Source organism: Neopsephotus bourkii, unplaced genomic scaffold (genome assembly GCF_033783945.1).
Source record: "Neopsephotus bourkii isolate Nb327-2 ecotype Australia unplaced genomic scaffold, CSIRO-AGI_Nbou_v1 NB_1358, whole genome shotgun sequence".
In the NCBI taxonomy this organism is placed as follows: domain Eukaryota; kingdom Metazoa; phylum Chordata; class Aves; order Psittaciformes; family Psittacidae; genus Neopsephotus; species Neopsephotus bourkii.
Window position 1 is genome coordinate 1,179,900 of NW_026901837.1, and position 25,071 is coordinate 1,204,970.

The following is a 25,071-nucleotide window of genomic DNA, read 5'->3' on the forward strand; positions in this document are numbered from 1 at the left end:
CTAAGCTAAAGCAGCTGGATTCAGGCCGGCAGCCAGGTATTGGCAGGTGACGTACAGTGCCGTTTGGGGGTTCTCTTCGCAGAGGGAATTCACCTGGGCGCGGTAGCCTGACGGCGCCGGGCTGGGCTGCCGGGCGGGAGGAATTCGCACCACCCGGCTCGAGTTGCAGGCGCTCGGGTGCAGCTGAGGGAGCCGGGGTCAGGGCTGCGCGCTGCCTCCCGCTGCTGTGGATAACGCAGTGTCGTCGTTTCCCCCCCCCCCCAACTGGGTAGGTGGCCCGAGGAAGTGATAAGGAAGATTCAGAGAGAGTCTTTTTATTACTGTCTTTATATGGTTTAAATAATTTTTTTTTTTTAATCTAATTTATCAAACAGTGCAGAACTGGAAATGCAGGTATCTTTGAGAATCTTGATAATGACCGATCAGAACGAGCCATACAAAGGCCGGATGCGTTGGAGGGGGCAGTACTCCTGGAATCAATGGGTTTAATGCTGTGCTGTGTCTTGTCAGCAGCAAAACCACGCACTTGCCCTCTGCTGTAGCACTGTCATGGTGCAGCGGGCATGATAACCGTTTCCTATGCTGCAGGACCAATTTACCATCAGCCACGGAGCAAATTAATATACAGCAACTACAAATAAAAGACCTGGCGAATTACTTGGGTTTATTCCCCCCCGGAGGTTTGCTACGGTTTACGCAGGCGCTGAGCGCCATGGTAGCATCAGTTTATACAGGGGGCTGTCGAAGATGTGAACACTTTTAAACTGAGCCTGGCTAAGGCAAGCCCCGAACGCTTTGTTCTTATCTCGGCTCCCCACGCCGGGGGCCCGGCCCAGCCTGCGGCACCAGGCGGCCCAGGCCCGCAGCAGGCTCAGGCGCTGCCCAGCAAGATGGCGGCGGGATTGGTGGCTCAGCTCGGCGGAGGCGTCCTACCTGCGCTCTCGCCGCCTTCGACAGCAGGCGCTGGCGCTCATAACATCTAGCGGCGGCCCAGGGCCGCTTTTCGGTCCGCAGGCCCCATTCAGGGAGGGCGGGTAACGACCACTGCCACCCTTTGTTGTGCGGCCACGGGGCCTGCCCCTCCTCCGCCCCGCGGAAGGCTGGTGGCTGTCACACGTGGGCTGCCCGGCCAGGCGCAGGTCGTTCTGGCGGCAGCGACCCTGCAGCTCGAAGCGCGGCGCCTCACCGCCTCAATTCGTTTTATCGGGGCTGAAGGCACGTAACTGTCTGAAGACCTCCCTCCTTACCACCGTACTAGCCTTCTGCGGCGCGCGGCTTGTGGGAGCTGCTGCTGCCGCCACCACCGGGGGACCCGGCAGGCCAGGGCAGCCACCCAGCCCTTGCCTTGCCTTGCAAACAAGGGTGTAGGCGTCACAGCGGAGGGTTGTAGAAGATAGGGGGTGTCGGTGGCTTCTCTACCTTTCACGTTAAAAACGACTTTGGAAATAAATGCAGCCTCCTCTGAAAGGAGCATATGAAACCTGAGCAAAGTGTTGCATTTGTTACTTGATTCGTTGATGCTTAGAGGAAAAAGAATACTAGATGGAAAGTTAAATGTGGGTATGACAGAAAGTTAAGACATTCAGGGATTTTCTTGGATCTCTGAGCAAATAGCTAGACTCTCCCCTCTTAATTCAGCGATCAAGCAAAACGTGCTCCTAAATAATATGTACTTCATGCTGTGTTGAAGTAGTCCTATTTACAGATATACTTGAAATTTTAAAGTAAGTAGCTTTCTACCAACAACCAATTACACTAGAACTAGAACGAGGGAAAGTGGTGCTTTACCTCGCAGCTTACAATTTTTCTGAGTGTTGTAACATGACAGCACAAAGACTTTGCAAAATATTGAGCAGAATTATCTGCTTTGGTTTGAAGGAGAACGTAGTCCTTCTTCCAAAAAGTAATTTAAAAAGATTAATGATTGTAGGATTCCAATCTTGCAAGCACTTGTTCTTTAAAGTAAGAACTATTCATGTAAATAAAGGTTTCAAGATTATGACCTTAAATATGTGACATATAACTAATCACCCTTTAAAAATTGTCTTCTGCCATAGTCTAGTCTGGCCGTGGGCAAAGATCTGCATGGATCTGATAGGGTTATTTTATTTCTTGTGTTAGAACTATAGTTTCAATACTTAAAATACTTTTTTAATTGAGGAAAGGATTGATAGTCTGAAGGGTTTTTTCTTAAAAAGAATATATATATATACTTTATATTCTGTATATGAAATATACATATTTCTTCCACAATAGTTCTTCAGCAAAACAAGTAAAACCAAGTGCTCTTTCATAATGCAGGTCTCCAACATGTTGATTTTTCTATGTGGGTGAATTGTATAAAATTGATTTACAAGTTCTGTTACTGTAGTTCATAACAGTATAATTAAAACAAGTATTTTTTACATTTTAAAATACAAAATACACTTCTAGGCTGTGAATGTTGTGTGGTCATTCATCCCTCTCCTATGGATGAATTGTGTAGTGTCATTAGCTATGATACATTTGTGCGAGTTGCTCCTTCCTACCCCATCATCAGCCACTTCACTGGAATCTCGTGGTTTCTTCTGATGACATTTTTACTTGCAAATGATTTTTGTGGATGCCTATGTTATGAAGGGAGTTTGTACTGACAGAACCCTAAGGTTGCTTTGGTTGGTTAAGAATAGCACAGGGCTATTTGAAATCGAGGCTGCTTTTTACTTTTATTGTTAGCTTCAAATAGGTGACACATGCTTTTTGAAAGTGTTTGTCAAGCAGAAATATTTCACATTTCAAGTACAGATAATTTTGTCTGAGATTTTCTATATTTTTAGTTATTTCATGTGTGTCTGGCTGTGGTTTTTCAATTAAACATAGGATTATTTACAAAATGTATGGTTTTCTTACTACATATATAACTAGAATATTTAGGTAATGTTTCATTTGGGGTTGGCAACTTACTTTAACTCTTCTATGTCAAATTATTTATATGGTTTTAAAGTTAATGTTAAATGCTGCTTTTACAATCCCAAGTGTGTAAAATCACAGATCTCTGAGGGCCAAGTAATTGTCATTCCATACACCAGTGCTTTAATGATGTTTTAGCTGATACACATCAAACTTTCCATTGCTGTTTTTATGACCTTCAGAATTATGCCATATGGTTATTTTTAAATGCACAACTGCATCTCACAAAACTTCTGCTTCTGGTGGTGTACGCTCCTCATGACTGCACCTTGTATCAGTGCTGTGCTTGGGTCTGGTATTCATTACTTTAGAAAAGGATGTTAACAGTCCAGTCCTGCAGATAGTGGCTCTGTCCATTTCTGTAACTTTTTGAAAAAACAGAAACATTTGAGAGTGACATTCCCATTGTCATTGGTGACATTTAAGTTATGACTGCCCTGCTGGTCTATAGCTAGCAGGTGTAATTGAGCTGTCTCCTTTACTAGGCATACCTTTTACTTAGTATTACAGGGGGATCAAGTTAATCTCCCTTGAAGAGTCTCCATGATTTATACTTTGTTGAGTTTAAATAGCTAGTGAGCTGAACTCACTAGCTGTTTTGACTGAGGTTCAGGACCAACTAGTCCTACATCAAATAAGCCATAAACAGCTGCTCTTTTGGTGTCTACTCTCTGTTTTGAAGCAACGTAATTTTTGTTTTCTTTCAAGGACGCTTGAAAAATATTTTCAACAAAATAAACCATTAAAATGTTGTGGCCATGTTTGTTGTTCCCGTATGAGTTCAGTGCTGCAAAACACTGGATCACAGTACCATACCTACAGAGCTAAGAGATCACTTGACTTCGCTGGACTTGGCTGATGACGATCGAGGCCCTGAACAGAGCTCTGTGCAGGACTTCCTTGCACAGCAAGTTGCAGAATGGGCTCTTAATTTATCTGAGAGCAGGTGGGACTGAATTCTGGCTCTGCAGGGTCAATGAAATTATGTTGGGTGCTGCATACACATAACCTGGGCAGATTTAGTAGATAGATTGAAGTGCTGAGGTCTGGTTGCTGCTAATTTAACATAAAGTCGGAAGGATGTTGTATTTGATAAAAAGCACAAGTGATTACCTTAAAATTGTTTATTGGCACAAGTTGTGTTGTGGCTGGCAAAGGTGCACCATGCTACAGATACATACATTACTACTGTGGATTAGAATCCACCCCTCTCCTGGAAGGCTGTTTGGTGAGGAGGTAATACAGATATAAATGAATTGAAGGAGCCTTTCTTTATATACATATATTCTATATATGTTATGTATGTATAGGATTTCTGGGGATGAGTGGCAGCTGGCAGCTAGGATGGGGAGGGTGGGAGCCTGAGGCGTCAAGAAGCTCTAAAGAGGGCACTGCTGACAGCCTATGCTGAGCAAGGGCAGGGTGGTTTGGGAGAAATGCTGCATGTGGCTGGTTTTAATTGAGAAAGTGTACGTCCCACAATTTTGGGAAATACATTTCTTTCTACAGCTAGACTGTCACTGATAAATGGAGCCTATCAAGTAGCAAAACTCTGTGTTTAATAGCATTTGATGAGGATCCTCATGATAAAGTTGTCTTTCATATATAAAATGATATATGGTTTGAGTTTGTATCTGCTTTTCCTATAAATGCATCTAGATGCTTATTTTAGAAAGAAAAATTCCCAAATGCCAGTAAAATACTTTTCAACTGCAACATGTAATTATGAGGAAATCATTACACTTTTCAGTAACTTTTGTTTATTGCATTGATCAATGGTTGATTAATTTAGCATTTTTCTCTTGCAAACAATAATTCATGCACCTTGTGCACTGACATTACATACATGGTCTAAGTGGATCATAACTGTACACCATTGCTTTAATGTAAGATTGACCAAAGAAGGTACGGCCATTTCTGGCACACAGGTATTAATGAGAAGGTTATCAATTTGGGGTATATTGTAACAAACTGAATTATTTGGTACATTATTCTAGCAGAGACTGAGTTAGGTGAACAAAATACCATTTATCTTTATTTGTAGATTGTTCTACAGGTCATTATTGATTTCCAGATTTCAGGTAGTTATAATAAGTTACCACGGTGACATTAACAGTAAACGGATTATCTTGGTTCAGTGGTTGGGGGAAAGTATGTTGCTAACAAATGGAGAATTTAACGTAAGAAAGAATAAGCTGCATGTGAGAAAATATTTATAAAGGGAGTGCTAGCTGTGAAAGTAATGCTTGAAAAATTACTATAAAATGTACACTTAATTTCCACTTAAAGGTATTTGCACAGCACATGATTTTCTTTATTTTACAAAATGAAGCACTGTCTAACTTTTCTGAGCAAAAATACATAAATACCTTATTTCACAAAGAAGAAACTTTATAAACCTACTTTCCCATCAGCTTAGCTTTTGCAGGTCAGCATTTTATTATAAACTCTTGATTTCTTTACAAATAAGGTATAGCCTATAGTAAATAATTTCAGAATTACCCATGGTAATTTGGGAAGGCTGACCAAGGAAGAGTTTTTCTTTAAGAGTTTTTTTTTTGTTTTAGTTCTCAAGTGGTGACAAGGAAACACTACTATGGGATTGCTGAGCAAAATGCAGTGTATGCTGTAGACATTTCTGCTGGCTTTCCTTCATCTTCTGCGGCTGTCTCTTCTCCATTTTGTTTTCTTTTTTCACAAGTTTTCTAGTTGTGATCTCTCTTGACCCTACTGTGTGAGCCACACAGGACACTGGTAAAACCAGAGAATACTACTGTTGCATTAAACCAGGAATGCACAAGTCAGGAAAAAGACTGTGAAGGCAGCAAGAGGAAGGCAAAGTTCTACTCTTTTGTCTGTAAAATAATGCAGTAGCCTTTAGCTGTGGCTTGAGGTTTTGCACAGTTTATTTGACATTTAATACTGAAAGTTAGCACAACTATTTGTAAAAAGTCCCTAAATAGATTGTTAAGATCTGTTTTTTCTATTGTAATCTCTTACCAAAGTTCAGAAAAAATAGTAGTTATAAGCACTATCAGTCTAAAAAGCAAGTGCCAAATAGAGTGTTTATTTTCTTTCTGGTTTTCTGCCTTTGAAACAAGTTTCCCTAAGATAAACCATTGAAAGTCATACGGCTCAATTTAAGTATTAATTGGTGCTTACAAATGAGTGCCTTTTATTTATTCCTAAGAAATAATATCTCTGATCTGTGCATAAATACACTTTTTCATCAGAATTTTACCTTAACTTATTGTTTTGTAATAATATTTTAAAACCTTATATTAAAATGTTTAACCACTTTGGCGTTAGTATCCTATGTTCAGCGTTCTGTAGAACGGTGTATTCCTGTACAGAATATAAGCAAAAAACACTTGTACTTTTGTGTGATAAAAGTATGTACTTTTGTACTTGTGTGATAAAGTATGGTTATACCTGCCTAGTTGAGTCGATAATGAAGCTATTTGAAAGCATTTTAGAAAGTACTTCTTTAGACAAACCTAAGAAACATACATTCTTCTTGTCCTTATGTCTCCAAAGGTATATCCATCTTCAGTTTGTTTTTTATCTTTGATAGAATTTTAGCACTGCCATTTGTTAACCTGAACACCAGGGAATATACTCTGCAGTTGGTATTACATTTCCATGTTTATCACGCATGGTTCTCACAAGTTCTGTGCAATAGCTACATTATAAAATCTCCTGAATACTGTGTTCAGTGACTTAAATCTTTTAAAATCTGTGTTACATTAGTTTACTGTTTTTTTCTGTACTGTGGGTGTGCTTTTTACACAGCTGACTGTGGATTCAGTCTCTTGGCAACTGCTTGTTGATCTTATTAATAAGTTGTGTAGAGATTTCTGTCAGGGTCGAGAGACAAAGCAGGATCACTGCTGAGCTGTGCTCAGAGATACCAGGGTACAGGTTCTTGCTTAAATTAAGGCATGAGTCGGCTAAGCATAATTGCTGCAAACACCTGCCTGATCAGCAGCATAAAGTCTCCTTTATTAACCAGACAAGTATTACTCACTTTTTGGGCTTTAAGACTGCGTCTTGTGATAAATAAACCACGGTCAGGAGCGGGCTGAGAGTGGATTATGTGTGCTGTGTGACAGGTAACAGGTCAGGTTTTTTATTCCCCACAGCAACTGTTACCACATCTGGCACGTCTGACAGAAGGGTGCATGCCTGGTGGCATTGCTGCCATCACCATTCTGAGCACAGCTACCCTGTGTTTTGGGAATGGGGCAGAGATAGAGAAGAAAAGAATCTTGCAAGATGGATTTGAAATTATGCTGTGCCACCTTGCTTCAGAGCCAGGGGATGATGCCGGAGCTGTTCAATTAGCGACATGCATGCAGCCTGAGAACAGAGAGGGAGGGAGAGGCCGGAGAGACTTTGAAATGGGTGTGTATGTGGCTGCCAGCAGATGTAGTCAGGATCCTATGAATCGCAATGTTTGTGGTAATTCTTATAGCCCACACAGTTTTGTTGTTCTATTTATTTATTTATTTTCTCCTCACCTTTCTGTTTAGTAATAACAGATTGCAAAGACAAATGTTTTTCTTCCCTTTCCAAAAGGATTAGGGCATGGTAAATTTTAAGACATGAAAGGCCCTACAGTGGGTAGGTAAACCCCCACAGGGTACAGTTTGTACCTTGTTAAGGACAGCTTTGCAGTAGATCTGTGCTTCCACAATTAGGGACAGAGGTGTTTGGAAGTAGTGTGGTTTCATGTTGGCTTGAGCCAAAGTGTCCTGCGCTGTGCACTCTTTAATGTGATTGAGTGAAGTACTTGTGCCATGTGGGAGGTAACAGCACTTCACTAAGCACACGTGCAAATGCCATGTGTGGATGCACTGACTCATGTTAATGTAATTACCTCATTGTAATTGAGTTAAGTACAATTGATTTAACAGTAGTGAAGATGAGCCCACAGTTCCAGTCTAAAATGTGAGTACATATTTGATTGTCAGAGTTAGTGATTCTTGCAGGAGACTGAAAATTTTCTTCATAACACAGGGAATGAAAAATGCGCTTAGCTTCAGCCACATCCATAGTCCAAGTAGAACATTTTGCTTCCTTACATATGTTTTCCAAATACTTTGTGACCATTGGTAATACATCTTTTGCAGAGTGGGAGGGATCAGCACGCTATGCTTAGCACCTTTTTATTTGATTAGTTGTTCTGTAGGCTGACTTCCAATACTGAGGTAGAAATATCTTTTCTTGTCACTTAATTGCTTTAGGGGGGATCTCATGGTAGTAATTTTCAAAGCCCTGTCCTGCAAGCTTGATCTTCCAGAAATGTTTCTCATACCTGCTCTATATTAGCTCCCAGTTACTAGGAAGCTCCACTGTTGACCCAGACTTACTCCAACAGTAGTTGCCATCTTAGTGTGTTAGTGTTTAGTAATCCATAATGTTGGAAGCAATGCATCTGTGAAGCTGACATGAGAAGGGGGCTGGAAAAAAATCTTGATTCGTTTATCAGCTAATGAGCTTATCAGATACTAATTGTATAGATTTGGTGTATTAATACAAAAAGATTTACTTCTCAGTGAAGTGTTTTCTCTCTCTTCTTTTTTTTTTTTTCCCACTTTGAAAAAAAATTCTATTTCGTGTGGAGGACTGGACTGGTCTTTGTAGTTACGGATGAAAAGGGTTTTCACAGATGCCAAATTTTTTACAAAGTGTTCATCTGTGTGTGCCCTGAGTTTTGACTATAGTGTGTGACGAATGTAACATCCCACAAAGAAAAATATTTTGGATTTACAGTTATTTACTAAGCATCTTTTATCTTTTAAAGGTTTAGGTGACTAGTACGCTGAGGGTCTGATCTGGCATCAGTTTAGCCCATTGAGTTTTGCTGCATTGGAAGGAGCAGTCTTACCTGCTTCACTCTTTCCGCGCTGGCCCAGGCTCCAGCAGGAGTCAGTTCATCAAGCTAAACCTGTTTTAAAATCAAGGCAGATGAACACCCCCCAAACCCCATCCTCTTTTTATAGAATTAATTTTGTGCTGGCATTGCTACCTTAACTAATGATGACTCAGATGAATGCCTGGTATCAAGGGGTGGAGGGAAAGAATCTGCATCTGCAGCTGGGAAGAGCAGAAGGGAGCTGCTTCCTTCTCCTGAAAATAACATTATTTAAATTAAAAATTATGTTAACGAGTTTATATGAATAATTCTAACAGTTTTATTGTCATTCCAGAAATACTCAGTTTCTGAAAATAGGATACTCTGGATGTATCTACACAGAGTTAGCCATATCCCTGTCTTTGTCCACACATATTCTTAGAAATTTAGTAAGATATTGTAGATTCAAGTTGTTGTTTAAAGAATCAGGTATTTTTATTTTATGAACATTATTCATTTGTGATGTTTCGTTTTGACCGGTTTAAGAACCAGAATATTGTATTTGGACAAGCTTTTCATATTAAATAAAATAGAGCAGAAAACAACAGGGACAAAACCAAAATATTGCATGCAGTTGTGAGTACCGGTTGTTACAGTATAAAACACAACTAGTATATATTATAAATCTAAGCCCATTATTAAGCATATTACCATTTCTTTATTAGAAATTCCAGTTAAGCCCTGAAGCTGAAGCATGTTAAGGAATCTAAGAATATTCCTGACATTTAGATAGTGTATGACTGAGTCAGAGGTTTTCAAGACTTGCGGGCAGGCTGCATCAGAAATGATGCAGTGTTACTCTTTGATGTAGAAAAAGGAACAAAAAACAGATGCAACAAATGTTTTTACGTATAACAGGTCATTAATAATGCATCGTGGTGCATGCAAGGTTGAGGTTGGGTGGTTGGTTGTTTGGGGGTTTTTTTTCCAAATTTCAGATAAACACCACCACTGATAGCTATCTGTCTAGTAGTGATAGTTTAAACTCTGACACTTGGTGAGTAAAACTTCTGTTCGCTCAGCTGGTTTTACCTTGCATTTTGAGCAGTGAAATGCTAGCAATTCCTATCAAATTGAGGACACCTACTGTGGCTCAAACATCAGAAACTGTAATTGAGACCAGCCCTTGTCTGAATCTTTGTACGGACAAAGCCAGTGTTTCTGCCTTTAATGTCTTATGGGGAGGATAAAACAAAAAGGACCAGTGCAAGGAGGGGAGCTGAAAATAAACTAGTGATACTTGCAATGCCAGCAGTCCAGACCTCCAGCAAGGCAAGCTCTGGGCTCATATATACAGAAACTTTTAACAATACTCAAACCCCTGTCCTCCTAGCAAAATACTTGCTCCCGAAACAGGGAAGCATCATGTGTTACAAGCACTGAGGCAGCCTACCTTGCCTTTTAGAATTTCTTACCTCAAAAATATCTTGCCTGTCTACATAACAGACGTTTATGCTTTTCATTATGCGTTTCATTATCACTCTGACAAATATTCCTGTGTCCACGGAACAAAGCCAGCTGTAAGAAACCCTACATGGTATATGAACAATAGAGACTTGATAGGTGACTAATCATGACCATCATCTTACATTTTCTTTGAATTCTTAAAATAGCTAGTCACGTGACACAGTGGTCATGTATAAGTGGCCTGGAAAGTGCAGAAGTACTGTGTAGCTATGAGGAGAAAAGCAGTTTCACTAATTTGACCTTAAGATCCATTGAATTGAAAGGCATGTGTTTGAGAAAGTGAGATAATAGATTATGTAGGATTGGTCTCAAAATGATTCACATTTCCGACAACTATTCAGGAAAGTCTCTAAGGTTTTTTGTTGGGTTTTTGTTTGTTTGTGTCTTGGTTGGTTTGGGGTTTTTTTGTCTCTTTGTCCATGAGCACATTTTGCTCACGAGCAGAATGTTTACCGAGCCTACACAATCCTGTAGGCCACATTATTTATTTGTATCTTGGAGGAGACAGTAGTTCGTCTGCCATAACTGTCCTGTGAGTTTTCCCCTGGGGGATGGAAGCACACTCTGGAGTATGCTTCCAGCTCCTGGTGTCCAGTCTCCTGTGATCATGTTGCAGTGCCTCCTGAGTATGTTGCTGCGCAGCCTGCCAAGTCTACATGCAGGATTTCATACAGCCTCACATCCACACTGGGATAATCATTGTGTTCCCTGACACTGACAAGGTTGTGCAAAAGCTTTGTCATCTTCTCCCTGCTGTGTGAAGTGGCTATGAGCTTCTGGAATTAGTGCATTACTTCTTTGTGGATACAGATACTAGTAGTGTATTTTTTTAACCTTTAAGAGTACCAGACAAGCAGATTTATGAGGTTAGATTTGTTAGTGTAGTGAACGGAAATGCAAGAGCTCTAACACAGAACATTTTCGTAGACTGTGCCTGTCTAATTAGAGGCATATTTATTGTGTTATCCAAAATTGTTGGAACTTTTTTTTCTGGAGAAGCTCTTAGTCTTGCTTTGGTATCAATACCTCTGTTGTCCTTTGGTCAGTGAAACTGTTATCTGTTCATCTGTTTATGCCTTTAACCCTACATGTGCTTTATAGGAAAAAGTGAGAATCTTCATTGTTCATGTTCCATATGGCTAAGGCAGGCAAGGTTTTCTCCTGAGCTCATTGCTGTGCACCTTCTGTACAATCCCAGGGCTCTCAAGCCTCCTCTCTCACAGCAGGAGGGGGATGTGCAATCAGAATCTCTGTTTCCTATCATTATCTAGAACTTGGATGACTTCTGGCAACTGGTAAATCCTGCTTATTCCCTTTCTTATCTGTAGCAGTTTTGAGTCTCTACCTGAAGGTGCAGATAGTTTTTGACAAAGTGAACAAAATCCATCACAAAAAGTGAGCATATTCCTCAGCCGTCCAAACCTGGTGGGAATAGACCATAGTGTCTACACAGTATCCACATTGGTACTTACATCTTCTCTAATTCTGTGTTACCGTACTTTCAGGGATCTAGTTAAGGTAGAATGTAAAGGGCCTTTCAGGTGGGACTGCCACTTGTGTTGATGACAATCTCCTTGCTACTGCTATAAGAGCAAGTAGTTATAGAACAAGGGAGGGTGATTTTAAACTGAAAGAGGGTAGATTTAGATGAGATACAGGCAAGAAATTCTTTACTATAAGGGGGTGAGATAACTGGAAACAGGTTGGCCAGAGAAGTTGTGGCTGCTCCATCCCTTGTAGTCTTCAAGGCCAGGCTGGATGGGACTTTGAGCAACCTGGTCTAGTGGAAGGTATCCCTGCCCATGGATTGCAACTAGATGATCTTTAATGTCCCTTCCAACCCAAACCATTTTATGATTCTAAATTCTTGGAAAGTAGTGTGGTATCTTGGGGATTGCAGAGGGTAGTAGTAACATATCTTCCCTGAAGAATCATTGTGTTCCTACTCTTAGGTTTTCAGGTTATTTCATATAACACTTTAATCTACCATATCCCAAAACCAGATTTACTTAAAGCTGAGTCATTCCCATGCATAGATAGTTTTTCTGGTTTTCCTGCTAAGTTCACATCACTGCATCTCCACAGCTATTTGTAGCTATAACTGAGAGTCAGAGACTGCACAGATATTGACCCATGCTTAGGTGAATCTAATGGTAATCATTAGAGTTCATTTAACTAGAGCTTGAAAAATTGCTCAGTAGCCTGCCTTCTCCTGTGCTTCTCCTTCTAATTCTGCTGGCTTTCTCTCCCAGTAGGATAGCTGTCTGGAAGCTGCTGGTGCAAGAGCTGCTTAGCACATATATCCAGTGTAGGTACTGCCTGGATTTAAAAAAGGCTCTTGTGGTTAAATACTGCAACATACCTCTTTCCCCCATATCATAATATGTACAAGATGCATTTGCGGAACTCAAGTTACTGGCAGGTAATTTTTTCAGCCAGCAAGAGCTTTCTAGCTAACATTTTATTGTACTTTGTAATGGGCACCTTGTGTGGCCTGCTTTGTAATTTGGCCTCTGTTTGGTTTATCTATTTGATCAAGTTAGGTTATGGAGTTGGCTTTAAATTACATATGCATTTGCACATGCACATACACATGTATATAAGTGTGATAAGGGGAAGTTGAGTTGTATGGTCAAGGAGGAAGAAACTAAGAAAATACTCAAGCTGTACATACATCTGCAAGTGTAACCCCTTTGTGCTTCTCACTTTAGTTTATACTTGCTTGATTTTATGATCATCTACTACACCCCCAACATAATGTGTTATGCTTTCAGGTACAAATGGCTGTATTTTGCATAGTAGCTAGAAAAATAAATATTAGTGTGAATATGGTCATAAGATACGTCACTGAAAGGATTCTAAATAAAGAAAGGATACACAGAATTTAAAGTTTGCCACAACTCATCTGTGTTTCGTGCATCACATTTACTATGTCATGTACCTATGATTTTAGCCTTTGGAGCTTTCTCTTCCAAACAGTTCAATAAAAGCAGAGCCTGGTATTTGTTTACTTGTGGCATTAAAAGCAAACAGCTCAGGGAACAGGCAGCTTTTATTGGACCTGTAAAGGAGTAACACCGATGGTAGAGATTTCAGGCTGTATTTTGTTTACTATGGATTTCATTTTTGGGGCGGGTACTAAGCTGTTGGTGTGGGGAGAGTTGGCAGCTTTCACTGCTATTAGGCAGACTGTGAGACCAGACCATTACATTAATGCAGCAAAAAGCCTGAGTGGAAACAAGTATGTTGCAGTGAAGGCTTCAATTTTTGTACAGTACTGTTTTGTTTGGTTTGTTGGTTTTGTTGTTTGTTTTTTTCTGCCCCATATGAAGTGTAGCTTAAGAGGAGGGGAAATGTTTGGCCAGAACTGAGAGGAATGAAATCATATAGAGGACTGTTTTAATGTTATTACAGATGGGTACAACAGAAAGAAACATCTTGTAAGTTACGAAAATGTAACTACTGCAAAGCCAGTGTCCTTGGTCTTGTGACGTCCCTGGAAAGGGAATATTGGGAACAGAAGATACTTAGTAATTTGTCAGCCAGGATCTGTAGCCCCGACAGGCAGTGGAAGCCTGAGCGTGCCACATGTGCCACCAGTGCCCTGTGGAACACCATGCTTTTAGCGCTGAAAGGAGGACAGGGGAGAGCCTACAGCTCAAATCATGATACTGAAAGGATATTACTAGGTGATGCAGCTAAACCATAAACATGTGTTTGAAAGGATTTCTCCTGTGAAATGTTTTCGTTATAACTGCATCAGAACTAATCACCTGTCTGCGTTTCATAATGCAGTGTGTATGGTGTGTGAGAGGTGTAACCAACCCACAAAAGCAGACAAATACAGCATTAACAGGCAAATGCTTCTGGGTCTGCTCTCCCCACTGAGTGTTGATGGGAGCTGTGTCAGCAGACTGTAGGAGGAAGGACTTGTCCTTAAGGAACCCCTTTGTGTGTTGCTGCTGCAGCTGATCTGACCCTTTTTCAGGAGGCCTTGGAAAACATTTATATTCTTTGCAGAGCATGCTAAAATTAGGGCATAAAAATGACAGTTTCAGTATTTGAGTCTTAATATTTAAGTAGTCTCGCGTTGTGTAATCTGAGCAGAAGCCAGCATTACTGTCATTTTATTAATGCAGTTGTATGTGTGATATTCCAGTTGCACAAGTACTTTCTCAATAAATATCATCATAACTATAGTAGTAATAAGATACTATTTTAAAAGTAAATACCTATGCTAATAAAGTGAAAAAAATCTTTGATGTTAAAATCCTTTATTCTCTTCCATAAAAATCACTTTTATCACATTTACGTTTGAAAAGTTTTGCCTTACATTCTGTTTTCTCATTTGAATCACTCTAAATTCAAACATATTTCCTTGAAACATTGTTCCTTTGTAACAGAATATAGCTTAGGCATTTGTAACAGAAGTGACTCCAAACTAACCATTTCCGTCAGCTTTTAAAATGCATCTGTTGGAGAACTAGTTCACAGTAATGTTACAAATTAAATATTCTCCCAAATAATAATTTAAAGGTGCTGCTAAGTTCAGGTTGCTTTTTGAATCATCAGTGCTATCTCCTTCTACTACCCTGTATTTCTAAAAAAATAATTTGAAGTCACTCTCTCACTCATTTCCTGTTATGTCCTGACCATGTTGGACACTGATGACTAGTTTCACTGCTCTCTAGTACCTCATCTGTCATGTATTTAGATGATCAGAAAATCCCTTCCCTCCAAAGACGTGTGATAAAGGTTTGAAGTGTACAATAACTTCATGCTTATCCTTCCTCCAAGACAAAAGTGTTCTTTTATTCAAATATCTGATTATCTAATCAATATTTGTAATTCTGATATAGTTATATCTAATGAAGATATAGCTCACTGTTAATTGTTAGAACTGATGGGATACTAGATTATCCTATACTAGATTGAAAAATTAAAGAATTAATAATCTCCTAAAAATGGCTGAGATTAACCATAATTTAAAAACAAAAACCAAAACCAAACAAACAAAACCCCAAAACAACAACAACAAGAAAAAACAAACAAAAAAAACCCCAAACCAGAAACGCTAGCGAATTTGAATCGTAAGTCAGGAGCTGTTAATACATGTTGTTGTTTAATTTGTCTTTTATAGTAAAGGAAAACATGTTCTGGTTTTACAGTATAGATAATATTGTGAAAATAACTACAACTTAAACCAGCCCAAATAAAAATTTCAGCCTATTTATCACTTCTCTGCTTTATGAGCAATGACATTTGAACACCACCAATTTTGTCATATGTTCTTCTCTTATTTTTGTGTTCATGGTGACTTTGATTTTAGTAAATAGTCTACCCAGTATTTTTATTTTTGTGTTTCAATTGTATATTGGCATTTTAAATAAACTGAATTAAAAAATAAGTAGTAAATGCAGGTTCTGACCTCTAAATGATTTAGCAGGATTGGTGTATTGCCTCTTGATCATCCATGCCTACTTGTATGATTTGTGCAGTACCTTGCACAGTGCAATGTGAGTCCAAAGACACCTGTACCATAAAAGTAAAAATAATATTTGATCAAAAGCTTGAGAATAGTTTGAGATTCCTGTTTACAAGATAATGGATTTTTATTTTGGGATTGCTTAGGGCATAGTTACTCCCATTTGGCCAAAATATCATCTGTGCTCACTTACAGTAGCTTTCAAGCAGACAGCTTTCTTCTCTCTCAGGTGTTAGAAGGGATCATTGAAGCATGAAGCATAGGCTTTGCACTGATGCAGCTGATGGTGGTTTTCAGAGAGCGTCCTCCACAGCAGCGATTTCTGGTTTCTGAGGCAAGGACTTCTGAGGTTGCAGTCGTGGCACTATGCTGGGCTGGCAGGCTCTCTTCTCAGTCCAGGGCCTGGGAAAGGTTGTGGTGTTGGTGGTATGGAGACAGTTCTTCAGGCTCCAGCCTATAGGTAGCTGGGACCAACCAGAAGAGGAGGAGAAACAAAAGGAGGTGGTGGCAGGGGCAGACTGCTGGGACAGTCCAAGTCAGGACTGGGCTGTAAGCCCTCGTTCTGTTTCCAGGACTTGAGCCCCTCCAGTGCCTTCACAGCCTGGGAAGAGAGGGGAGTTGATTCTTCTGTGGTTTTGAGAGCCTGTAGCCACTGTAACTGTCAGCCATTTTCTCTCCACAGATGAGTTTTAGCTTGAATTGTCAGCCAGGCCATTCCCCCAGCCTTTTCCTTGTAGGCTGCCACCCCTGCTCCTTCAGTGTGGCCCAGCACTTCCACCACCCTGTCCCCTGCCACTTGAGAAGGTCAAGTTGCTGCATTCCAGAATGTTCTAACCACCATCTCTCTTACCGCCGTCCTTTCTAACCAGTAGTCCTGCTTCTTCAGTTTACTGCTCACAAGTAAGATTCTTTCTGTCCTGGATGTACATTATCCTGTACCTACCAACACAGCCCAGCTACCTGCTCCCCAACTCGCTGTTTGCCCGTTGGTCTGCAGAGTTGTTGATAGCTACCTGTTACACCATACTTCTGGAAGAGAGGCAGGTTGCTGCATTGGGTTATATTTTGCTATGCGAATAGGGTGAGCTGAACTGGCTTAACATGTTCAGAACTCCCTCTGTACTGCTGGCTTGAGGAATCATTTGTACGAAATACAACTTTTCAGTGTCAGCCTGTGGCTTCTGTAGTTGCCCACAGTGTTGGCTGCCCTTCTGTTTACCAGTGAGACGTGAACTGGTCAGTTTTCTCATGTAAAGCTGGGGTGCAAAAAGGTGGGTGAACCACTTTCTCAGGATTTTCCTGGTACTAGTTTTTTGATACTGGTAACCAATTTAAAGGTTAGGGACAGCTTCCCAGAGATGAATGCTAAGGGTCTGCAGTAAGAAAACATGATTCTCCTTTGGGCCAGTTTTATACAGGAGAAGGGAAAAGTGCATGTGGAGAGAGAGATCTTGTTACATCTGAATTAGCAGAGCACAGTCTGGGGCTGATTTTTCTTTAATTATATTCAGTCTCTTTGGGATGGTAGGAGGTGGTGAGGAAACCTTTATATAGCTAAGACATCTCCTGGCATAGGGGATTGCCATTCCATGCATAGGGGTGTATAGAGGAGCACAGAAATGAAGCTCACGGACATTGTCTGGCAGGCATGGAAAAATAGAAGTGCTGCAGTTGTTTCTGAAAATGTGGTTAACAACACCAGCAAGGTGTAGTAAATCTGGAGGAAATTGTGGTTTAGTTTTAGGTGAAATAACTCTTACCATTGAGTCTGTGCTTTCTGCCCAAGTACATTTTCAGTACTTGAAAAATGCAGCAAACTGTGTGGGTTGTACATTGTGCCTTCCTGTGCTTCTGCACTTCCACCTGTGTTTATGGGACAATCTACATTGAAATCAGCTGATTTTTAGATCTGTGAGAACTGTGTTCCAGTATATTCAGTGTGCTTTTTAAAAAGAGTGAATTGCAGCCATATTCTGTTCTGTTCTCACCGTTAAATCATAGAAGAGATGCCAGACAGGAGACAGCTCAGCCACATCCATCACACAGGATTCAGTATATTTGTATCCCTTGTGGAAGAAATGAGGGAACTGGACTTGGTGACATTCATGAATTTGCTGGTGGCCCCCTTTTCTCCCTCCCCCCTTTTTGTTTGTTTGTTTTTTTTTTTTTTTTTTTCTTTTTTTTTTCTTCTTTTCACCTTTTTTTTGAGGGGGGGGAGGGGGTGAGGGGAGGTCTAGGACTCTATGACACCTTTCTTCAGGTGATAGAATGCAAGCAAGAATGGCTTGTTTTGACCTCTTCCATAGAGGTTTGGGAGGCTTGAAAAATACTTAGTGGACTCCAAGAAAGTACAAGCTCACATTATTTTCCATATGTATATATTATGAATTTTCCAGTGTACAGCATATCACCGGGGAAGAAGTATATCATTCCCATAGTCACGTTTGTTTTCTCCCCCATCAGGAAGTTTTTTTCAGGCCCTTGTCACATGAAAGGAGAATAAATAGGGAAAAAAAGTGCCTCCTCCCAATAAAAATAGAAAAAGGATAATCTGCCTTAATTATTGGTTACATAAAAGGACATGTTCATTTGTTCCTAAATTTTGTAGAGTCTTCAGGTCTCTGCAACATTGCCTTACAGCAGATGAGTATTGGGAACAGAAAATTAGTTGCTTTTGGTTGCATGAAGTGACTGCGCTTGCCTGAGGGTGAGATAGTTCAGTGGTGAGTGAAGGAAGGGAAGGGCCAGGCCACCATCCCGGGAGGATCTGTGGTCACTCCGAAAGGCAGTGTGGTCAGTAGTGAGGGAGCACTTGTGAGGAGGGAGCTCGGAGGTTTTCAAGCATTAGAACACCGTTAAGGAGGTGCTTTTCAAATGGGTGGACTTCAGAGGGTATTATAAACTGTTTGGGATTAACAGCGTGGTTTCAGATCGCTGAGGCAATCTAATTGGTAAATTGTCAAGGTGCTGCACAGGACAGCCTTACCTGCCATGTCTTCTTTTGAGGTGTGCTGGTGGGTTTTTTGACTCTGCATAGAACTGATTCAGGGAACAGAAACAATAGTTGAAAGCCTGACATTACCAAGAAGAGGCAAATGGTTTTCTTCCTGAGTCAGTATGAGACTGAGGTGGGGGAAGAGGAAACTTTCCTGTCAATTACCTGAACTGAGTCCTCAAACTCTATCTTGTGCCTAGCATGACTGATGAGAAAATACTTAAACTAAGAAATGGGAGAAGAGGCTGGCTGGATTTTCATGCCTAAGGTATTAAAAGCACAGAAGGAGGAAAATTATGTAAATAAGAATTGCGCATTCACTAATACAAGTAAACTATGCAAAGGAGCAACGGAAGGGTAAAAACTAGTAGTAGAAGATTAGTTGCGTAGGTGATACACTAACAAAAAATATACTTACTCTAGCAAGAGAAGAGAGTGAGGTCATAGAGAAAAAGCATATGAGATGTTTATTATCCAGGTTATTTTTATTAGTATACAAAACCAGAACAGCTGGTGCTGAGTGCATAATCAGATATAGAGACAATGGAAACATTGTCAAATAGGATTCATGGTCTGAAAAAAATACTGAAAATTATGCAGAAAGTTAGTAAGGTGTTGTGAATGAAGCAGCACCATGTAAAGAAACAAACAGTAGCATGGACACGGTAGCATCTGGTCAAAATCACCTTGGGAAGGAATTATGGAAGACTTGTTAAACAGCTCCAACTTCCAACCCAAACCATTTTATGATTCTATAAGTTATATACATACAATGTAATAACAATATTATAAGAGGAATAGTAGCATTATAGGTGGGCTATATAGAATCATAGAATAGTTAGGGTTGGAAAGGACCTTAAGATCATCTGGTTCCCTCCCACTAAACCATGTCATCCAAGGCTCTGTCCAATCTGGCCTTGAACACCACCAGGGATGGAGCATTCACAACCTCCCTGGGAAACCCATTCCAGTGCCTCACCACCCTAACAGGGAAGAATTTCTTCCTTCTATCCAATCTAAACTTCCCCTGTTGAAGTTTTAACACGAAAAAGGTTCAAACTGAATCTCAAGTAAAGGAAAACTGTGGGAAATTACCTAATTCTTCAAGCAGAAAACCTTGTCCTGTGAGGGATATTGGTAGAGAAAAGGTAATGCAAAAGGAAGAAGTAGATTATCAAAGGAAGTCACTTCTTGGAAATTGTGGTGGAACAAAACCCAAAAGTATTAAGCTGAGCTAGAATTTACTTAAAGTTCTTAAGAATTAAAGCACTTCTAAATTTCTTCAGACATATAAATAAATTGAGAAAGAAGAAATCCTTCTATTGTATAGGGAGAGTGGTGCTTTGAATTAGTGTCTGTTTTTCAAATGCTGAATAAATACTTTTACACACTTCTCACTGAGAAGAGTAACAGTGTGAAGAGAGAAACAGAATGGTGAACGGAAACAAGAATCTGAACGTGGCTATGGTTGAGGTGGAAATTCAAGCCACAAACTCCCAAGTAAATAAAGATGTGAAATCGCGGTGTACCAGCTGCATTGCAGTTACTGCCTATGTACCAGTTCTTTCCATGCTGTCAGTTACTTCCTCACCCTATCTAATAGACATTGAGTACATGTGGCATACATGGCTCTTCATTGCCTAAGAGCTGAAGTGCAAATCTTTGAGAAATAAATTGTTTTATAGCTCTATTTTAAAGTTTATTTGTATTATGTTGAACTTAAAAAAAATACTACAGATTACTTTTTTTTTTTTTTCCAGCAAAGTATTAAAACACATTCTCATCTCAAAAATTGCCATTTCCACTGTGTGTGCCCTGGAGCTCCTTGAACCGTTCAGTGAACAGAATTAGCTCACTGGAAAAACAAAAATCTATCCCTGTTTCCTCTTCCTCTTATCCCCCTTCTACCCCCTCTCTTCCCCCTTGCTTTTAAACCAAGTTTGTTTCCTGTCAGATTAGCAAATTAAATTGGCTTATGGGGAGGACCAAGAAGTGCCAGATTTTGTGCAAGATAAGCCTCTAGGAGCAGGAAAAAGCCCTTGAGGTCACCAGGGGTCAATGGAGAGTTGTCTTGTGAGTGCTTGGTCTTCGAATTCTGTTAGTGCAGAAGAGCTACGCATTGCTCTTGGAGGGGCTGGTCACTGTAGTGGACTTTTTTTAGCAGTCTGCCTGCAAAAGTATATAATCTTAGCAAACCTCCTAAAACAAACTTTTGGTGGGCAGCAAAAGTACTTGCAGCAGGCCTTGTATCATACAACTGATATTATTTGTAGCTCTTCCCCTACCATTTGCACTGTACAAAAGATAAATTCTGTTTTGACGTAATGCAGGTTAAGAGCAGTAGTATAGACCCCGTGTAAATTGTTCTACCTCTGTATCTTCTTACTCTGTACTTTACTTACAGGTTGCTGGCTCTTGACAGGACTGTATTAAGACTGTTTTGGAGAGAATTTCTTACACTCTTCAGTGCAGTTGGCCTGCAAGGATATGCCTTTGTTCATGTCTGGATTTAATTGTAGATCATTTTTGAGGGAAAACTGTTTTCTTACTTTGGGAAACCCGGCATAGTGTTGGCATCTGGTCATTGTACTGAGCAATCAGCCAATCACTGGATATAAAAAGGGGCAGAAATGAGAGATACAGAAAATAAATTACCTAAGCAGAATGCCAATGAGTTACTTTTCTCCCCCCTCTGAAGAATTTAAAGTCTGTGACAGCAGTTGGTCACAGCCCTGACTGGAAATGGCAAAGTTGTTATGAGAAGGTACTTACAGGGACCCTGTTACCCCTTTCCCTCCCCACTTGTCAATAAAAATAATCCACACTTACTGGAGGCAATTGGGGCTCAGTAATAAGCCTTAATTCCAAAGTTCCTTTCTTTCCTGGAGCCTGGTGAGAACTGTAAGCACTCCCTGACACTGCCCAGGAAATAGTGCTTTTACAAGGACCATCTTGCTAATACAGTTTGTTTTGTTACAGTTATGTTTTGATATTTGTTTCATAGTAGGAAATGCTTTCCAAGAACTTGTCATCTTGGATTTTTTCACTTGTATTTTTTGTTGTTGCTAATATTCTTACGAAATTGCCAGCTTTTTGGACCAGGCCTTTGCTCGTGACTGAGATGCGTGAGACTGTAGGCTAAAATAGCAAGAACTAATAGGATACCTATTAAAAAAAAAAATGGTTAGAAATGCTTCTGTCAAGTTAAAAGGGAAAAAGAAAAAAGCTCTGAAATCACTGTATTGACTGCTGGTAAAAATAACAGCAAAGTCTCTGACAGCTGAAAGAGAGAGAAAGGAAGAAAAGCATGTTGCTTTTAAGTTTTTCCCTGTGTTCATTGGCGGTGTGCCCATACACCCCATTCAGGGCTCTAGAAATGGTTCACTGACTTGAAACTCTGGCTGCTTTTAATTGTATGAGTTTTATTTGTTTAAGTAATGTGAGGAAAGCACATTAAATTATCAACTTCAGAGACATTTTTTGTCCAACTCCTTAGACAAGTTGAGGGATTCAGGTTTTAGATATGTTTTGCTGGTTTCCAAATGGCATTTTTTCACAATGGCTTTAAATTGTTATTGCACCCTCAGAGAATCTCACCGTGAGTTGGCTGACAGCACAGTGGTATACATTTACACAGTAAGTCAGATGGCAAAAAATCCATCTGTAACATTAAAAAGCTGTTGAGGTGTACTCAAGGAGAGTACCGTGCAAAGTCATTTGGAATTTTTTTTCAACATTTTCTGTTAAAGGATTAAAAAAAAAACCTAAATATGCAAAAAATGTGCACTTGCATGACAATTTATGAAAGCATAATTGTTCCATTATTTTGGCTTTTTAATATTTTTTAAATTCCTCTTGTAAATACAGTGCTTAGGTTGGAAATAAGTTCTGGGGCTAAAAGTGAAATGAGAAAAATAAAAACATTTTTAAAAACTAATAATGCCCTGGTTTAGGTTGTGTTTAAATAAGTACTTATTTCTTTTGAAGTAAAGTAGAAGATGTTACGTGCATATCAGATGTCAACCTTCTGGCATTTGTTTTATAGCAGTGAAACTTGGAAACAAAAGCACGTAAGTCTTGCTCAGATTTAACTATATCTTCATGAAGTTATAGTTAAAAAGACAAAAGCATCCATGGCGTGTTCAGTATTGCTGAGAAATAAGGACTTATGTTTATCGACTTGAGGTTCACCTTATGATCACCACCCATCAGTGTTGTCATGATTGTCTAGCTTTTTAACATTTAACTCTTATGTTTTAGTCTGGGACAAAACACATGTTCTTTGGTTCTTTCCTTTTAACAAGATTTTCCCTGGTGGCTGCTTAAGTGTGTATGGAGCTAGAGATGGATTCATGTCACAGTCAGAATCAGTTGTTTCAGTTTATAAGTGGTGGTGTCTTTTTTAGGGATATTCTGAACTTGGATGTTTCTTTGTTGTGACAAAGATCCTCTTATTGCTATATAGACGTGGAGGGCATACTTGAAATAATATTGCCTTCCTGGATAGGTTTCATTGGTTTATGTAGAATTGCTGTCTCCAGTTGTATCAGTGAGAAAAGTTGCATATTTCCTTTCCATATGTTACATTTTCATTTAAAGAAACAGCCAAGCTTATGATTGAGGGGGCAGATCTTGTATTTTTCTACTTTAATGTGTGTTGCTCCTCGCACTGTATTGTCGCCCCCCCTTTTCCTCTTTCCATTTTAAATAGTACTCAACCTCTTATCTAGAAAGTCAGCTATTTGTGTCATGCTTCACACTGTTACAACATTTTGTGATAGAGCCACACGTACTAGAGCTGTACAACTGGGTAAGCAAAACTAGCCTTCATCCTAACCAGTGGAGCTGTGTTCTTGCTTACCCTTGGCTGCTGGAAAAATCACAAACAACTGAGTCCCTCAGCTAGACTGGCATTGGTAGTATCTTGTTGGAATTAGGAATGGTTGCTGGTGGGTAGGCTTTGAGGACTCAACTAGTCTGGTACTTGGGTTTTTTGGAGGCAAAGTTGCTTATGCTTTCACATGGTTTCATTAAAATAAATATTTGTAATAATTTTATATTTTTTAACTTAGTCTATTAGTTCTGTGGGCAGTGAACTCCACAGTGGCATCTCTCTTTAGAAAGACAAGGAGAAGTTAAATGATACAAGTCCCCTAACTGCTGCAGAACCAGGAACTGGAATTCTGTTTTCCAGTCTTGCCAAGTGTGATGCAGCTCCAGATAAAGCTAGCTGAATCACAGAAAAATCAAGGTTGGAAGGGACTTCTTGAGATTATCTGATCCAACCTTTTGCTGAAAGCAGGGCCTTGGATTAGGTAATTATCTGCCTTTAAGGTGAGTCTTAGCGATTTCCAGAAAAGGGAACTGTACTTTGATGATGATTTTGATCATAAACAGATTAGCCCTGAAGTGAATATTTGTTCTCTTTCTGTTTTGTTGAAAATCCTTTACAGTTCCTGCTGCCAGTTAGACAGGGGTTTAAGAGTACAGCATTTTCTCTGCTTCTTACACTTGAAAATGTTGTTTCAGTTTTGCTGGTACTGAAATTAGGATTTTGTTACTTGTTTAGTGTTGAATAGTGCGTTCAGTGCATCCAGGATTATAATTTGCAGTTTCGTCTGCTACGGCTCACACAGAGAAAACTGTTATTCAACCTGTGTATATTCTATAATAGGATAATTTGTCCTGTTCATTATAAATGTAAATATTGTTTTTAAGGCATTGGTAACCAAGAGTATTTTTCCTATTTACAGAGCAAGCTTTACATGGAAGGATTTAGAAGCCTAAAAGAAGGAGAACCAGTGGAATTTACTTTTAAGAAATCTTCCAAAGGCCTTGAATCAATACGGGTAACAGGCCCTGGTGGGAGCCCCTGTTTAGGAAGTGAAAGACGACCCAAAGGGAAGACAGTACAAAAAAGAAAACCAAAGGGAGATAGGTAATTGCCTTACTTTGCTTTCTCCCTCCCCCCTTTTATTTCTTTGCAATTTTTTTCTTGAAACTATGTTTTTAGCATTTATTTATTTGTGAAAGGAAAGCCTTCTATGTAAATCTGGCTTTTACATCTAGCCTGGTCATTTGATTAAACTTATTAAGCTGTATCATAAATCACCCACTTGATTGGTTTCACTTGAGGAGGTTTTTAATGAATTAGAGGGAGGCTGCAAAGGAGTGTAATACTATTTTGAAAATATTACTGTTAGACTGAGAAGAGAGGTCAGTCTGAATACAGGTTAAATAACATCATGCTTAGCTGAG

At 39.7% G+C, this 25,071-nt stretch overlaps 1 protein-coding gene across 9 annotated transcripts in view; it reads left to right on the plus strand.

Moving 5' to 3' along the window:
* The window catches only part of LIN28B (lin-28 homolog B), a 98,184-nt gene that overhangs the window by 30,685 nt on the left and 42,428 nt on the right, over positions 1 to 25,071 (plus strand). For all 9 annotated transcript variants that reach the window (XM_061366739.1, XM_061366740.1, XM_061366735.1 and 6 more), the window contains one exon: positions 24,567 to 24,751. In XM_061366739.1, coding sequence (XP_061222723.1) covers positions 24,567 to 24,751 — 185 coding nt within the window. The remainder of the gene's footprint in view (positions 1 to 24,566; positions 24,752 to 25,071) is intronic.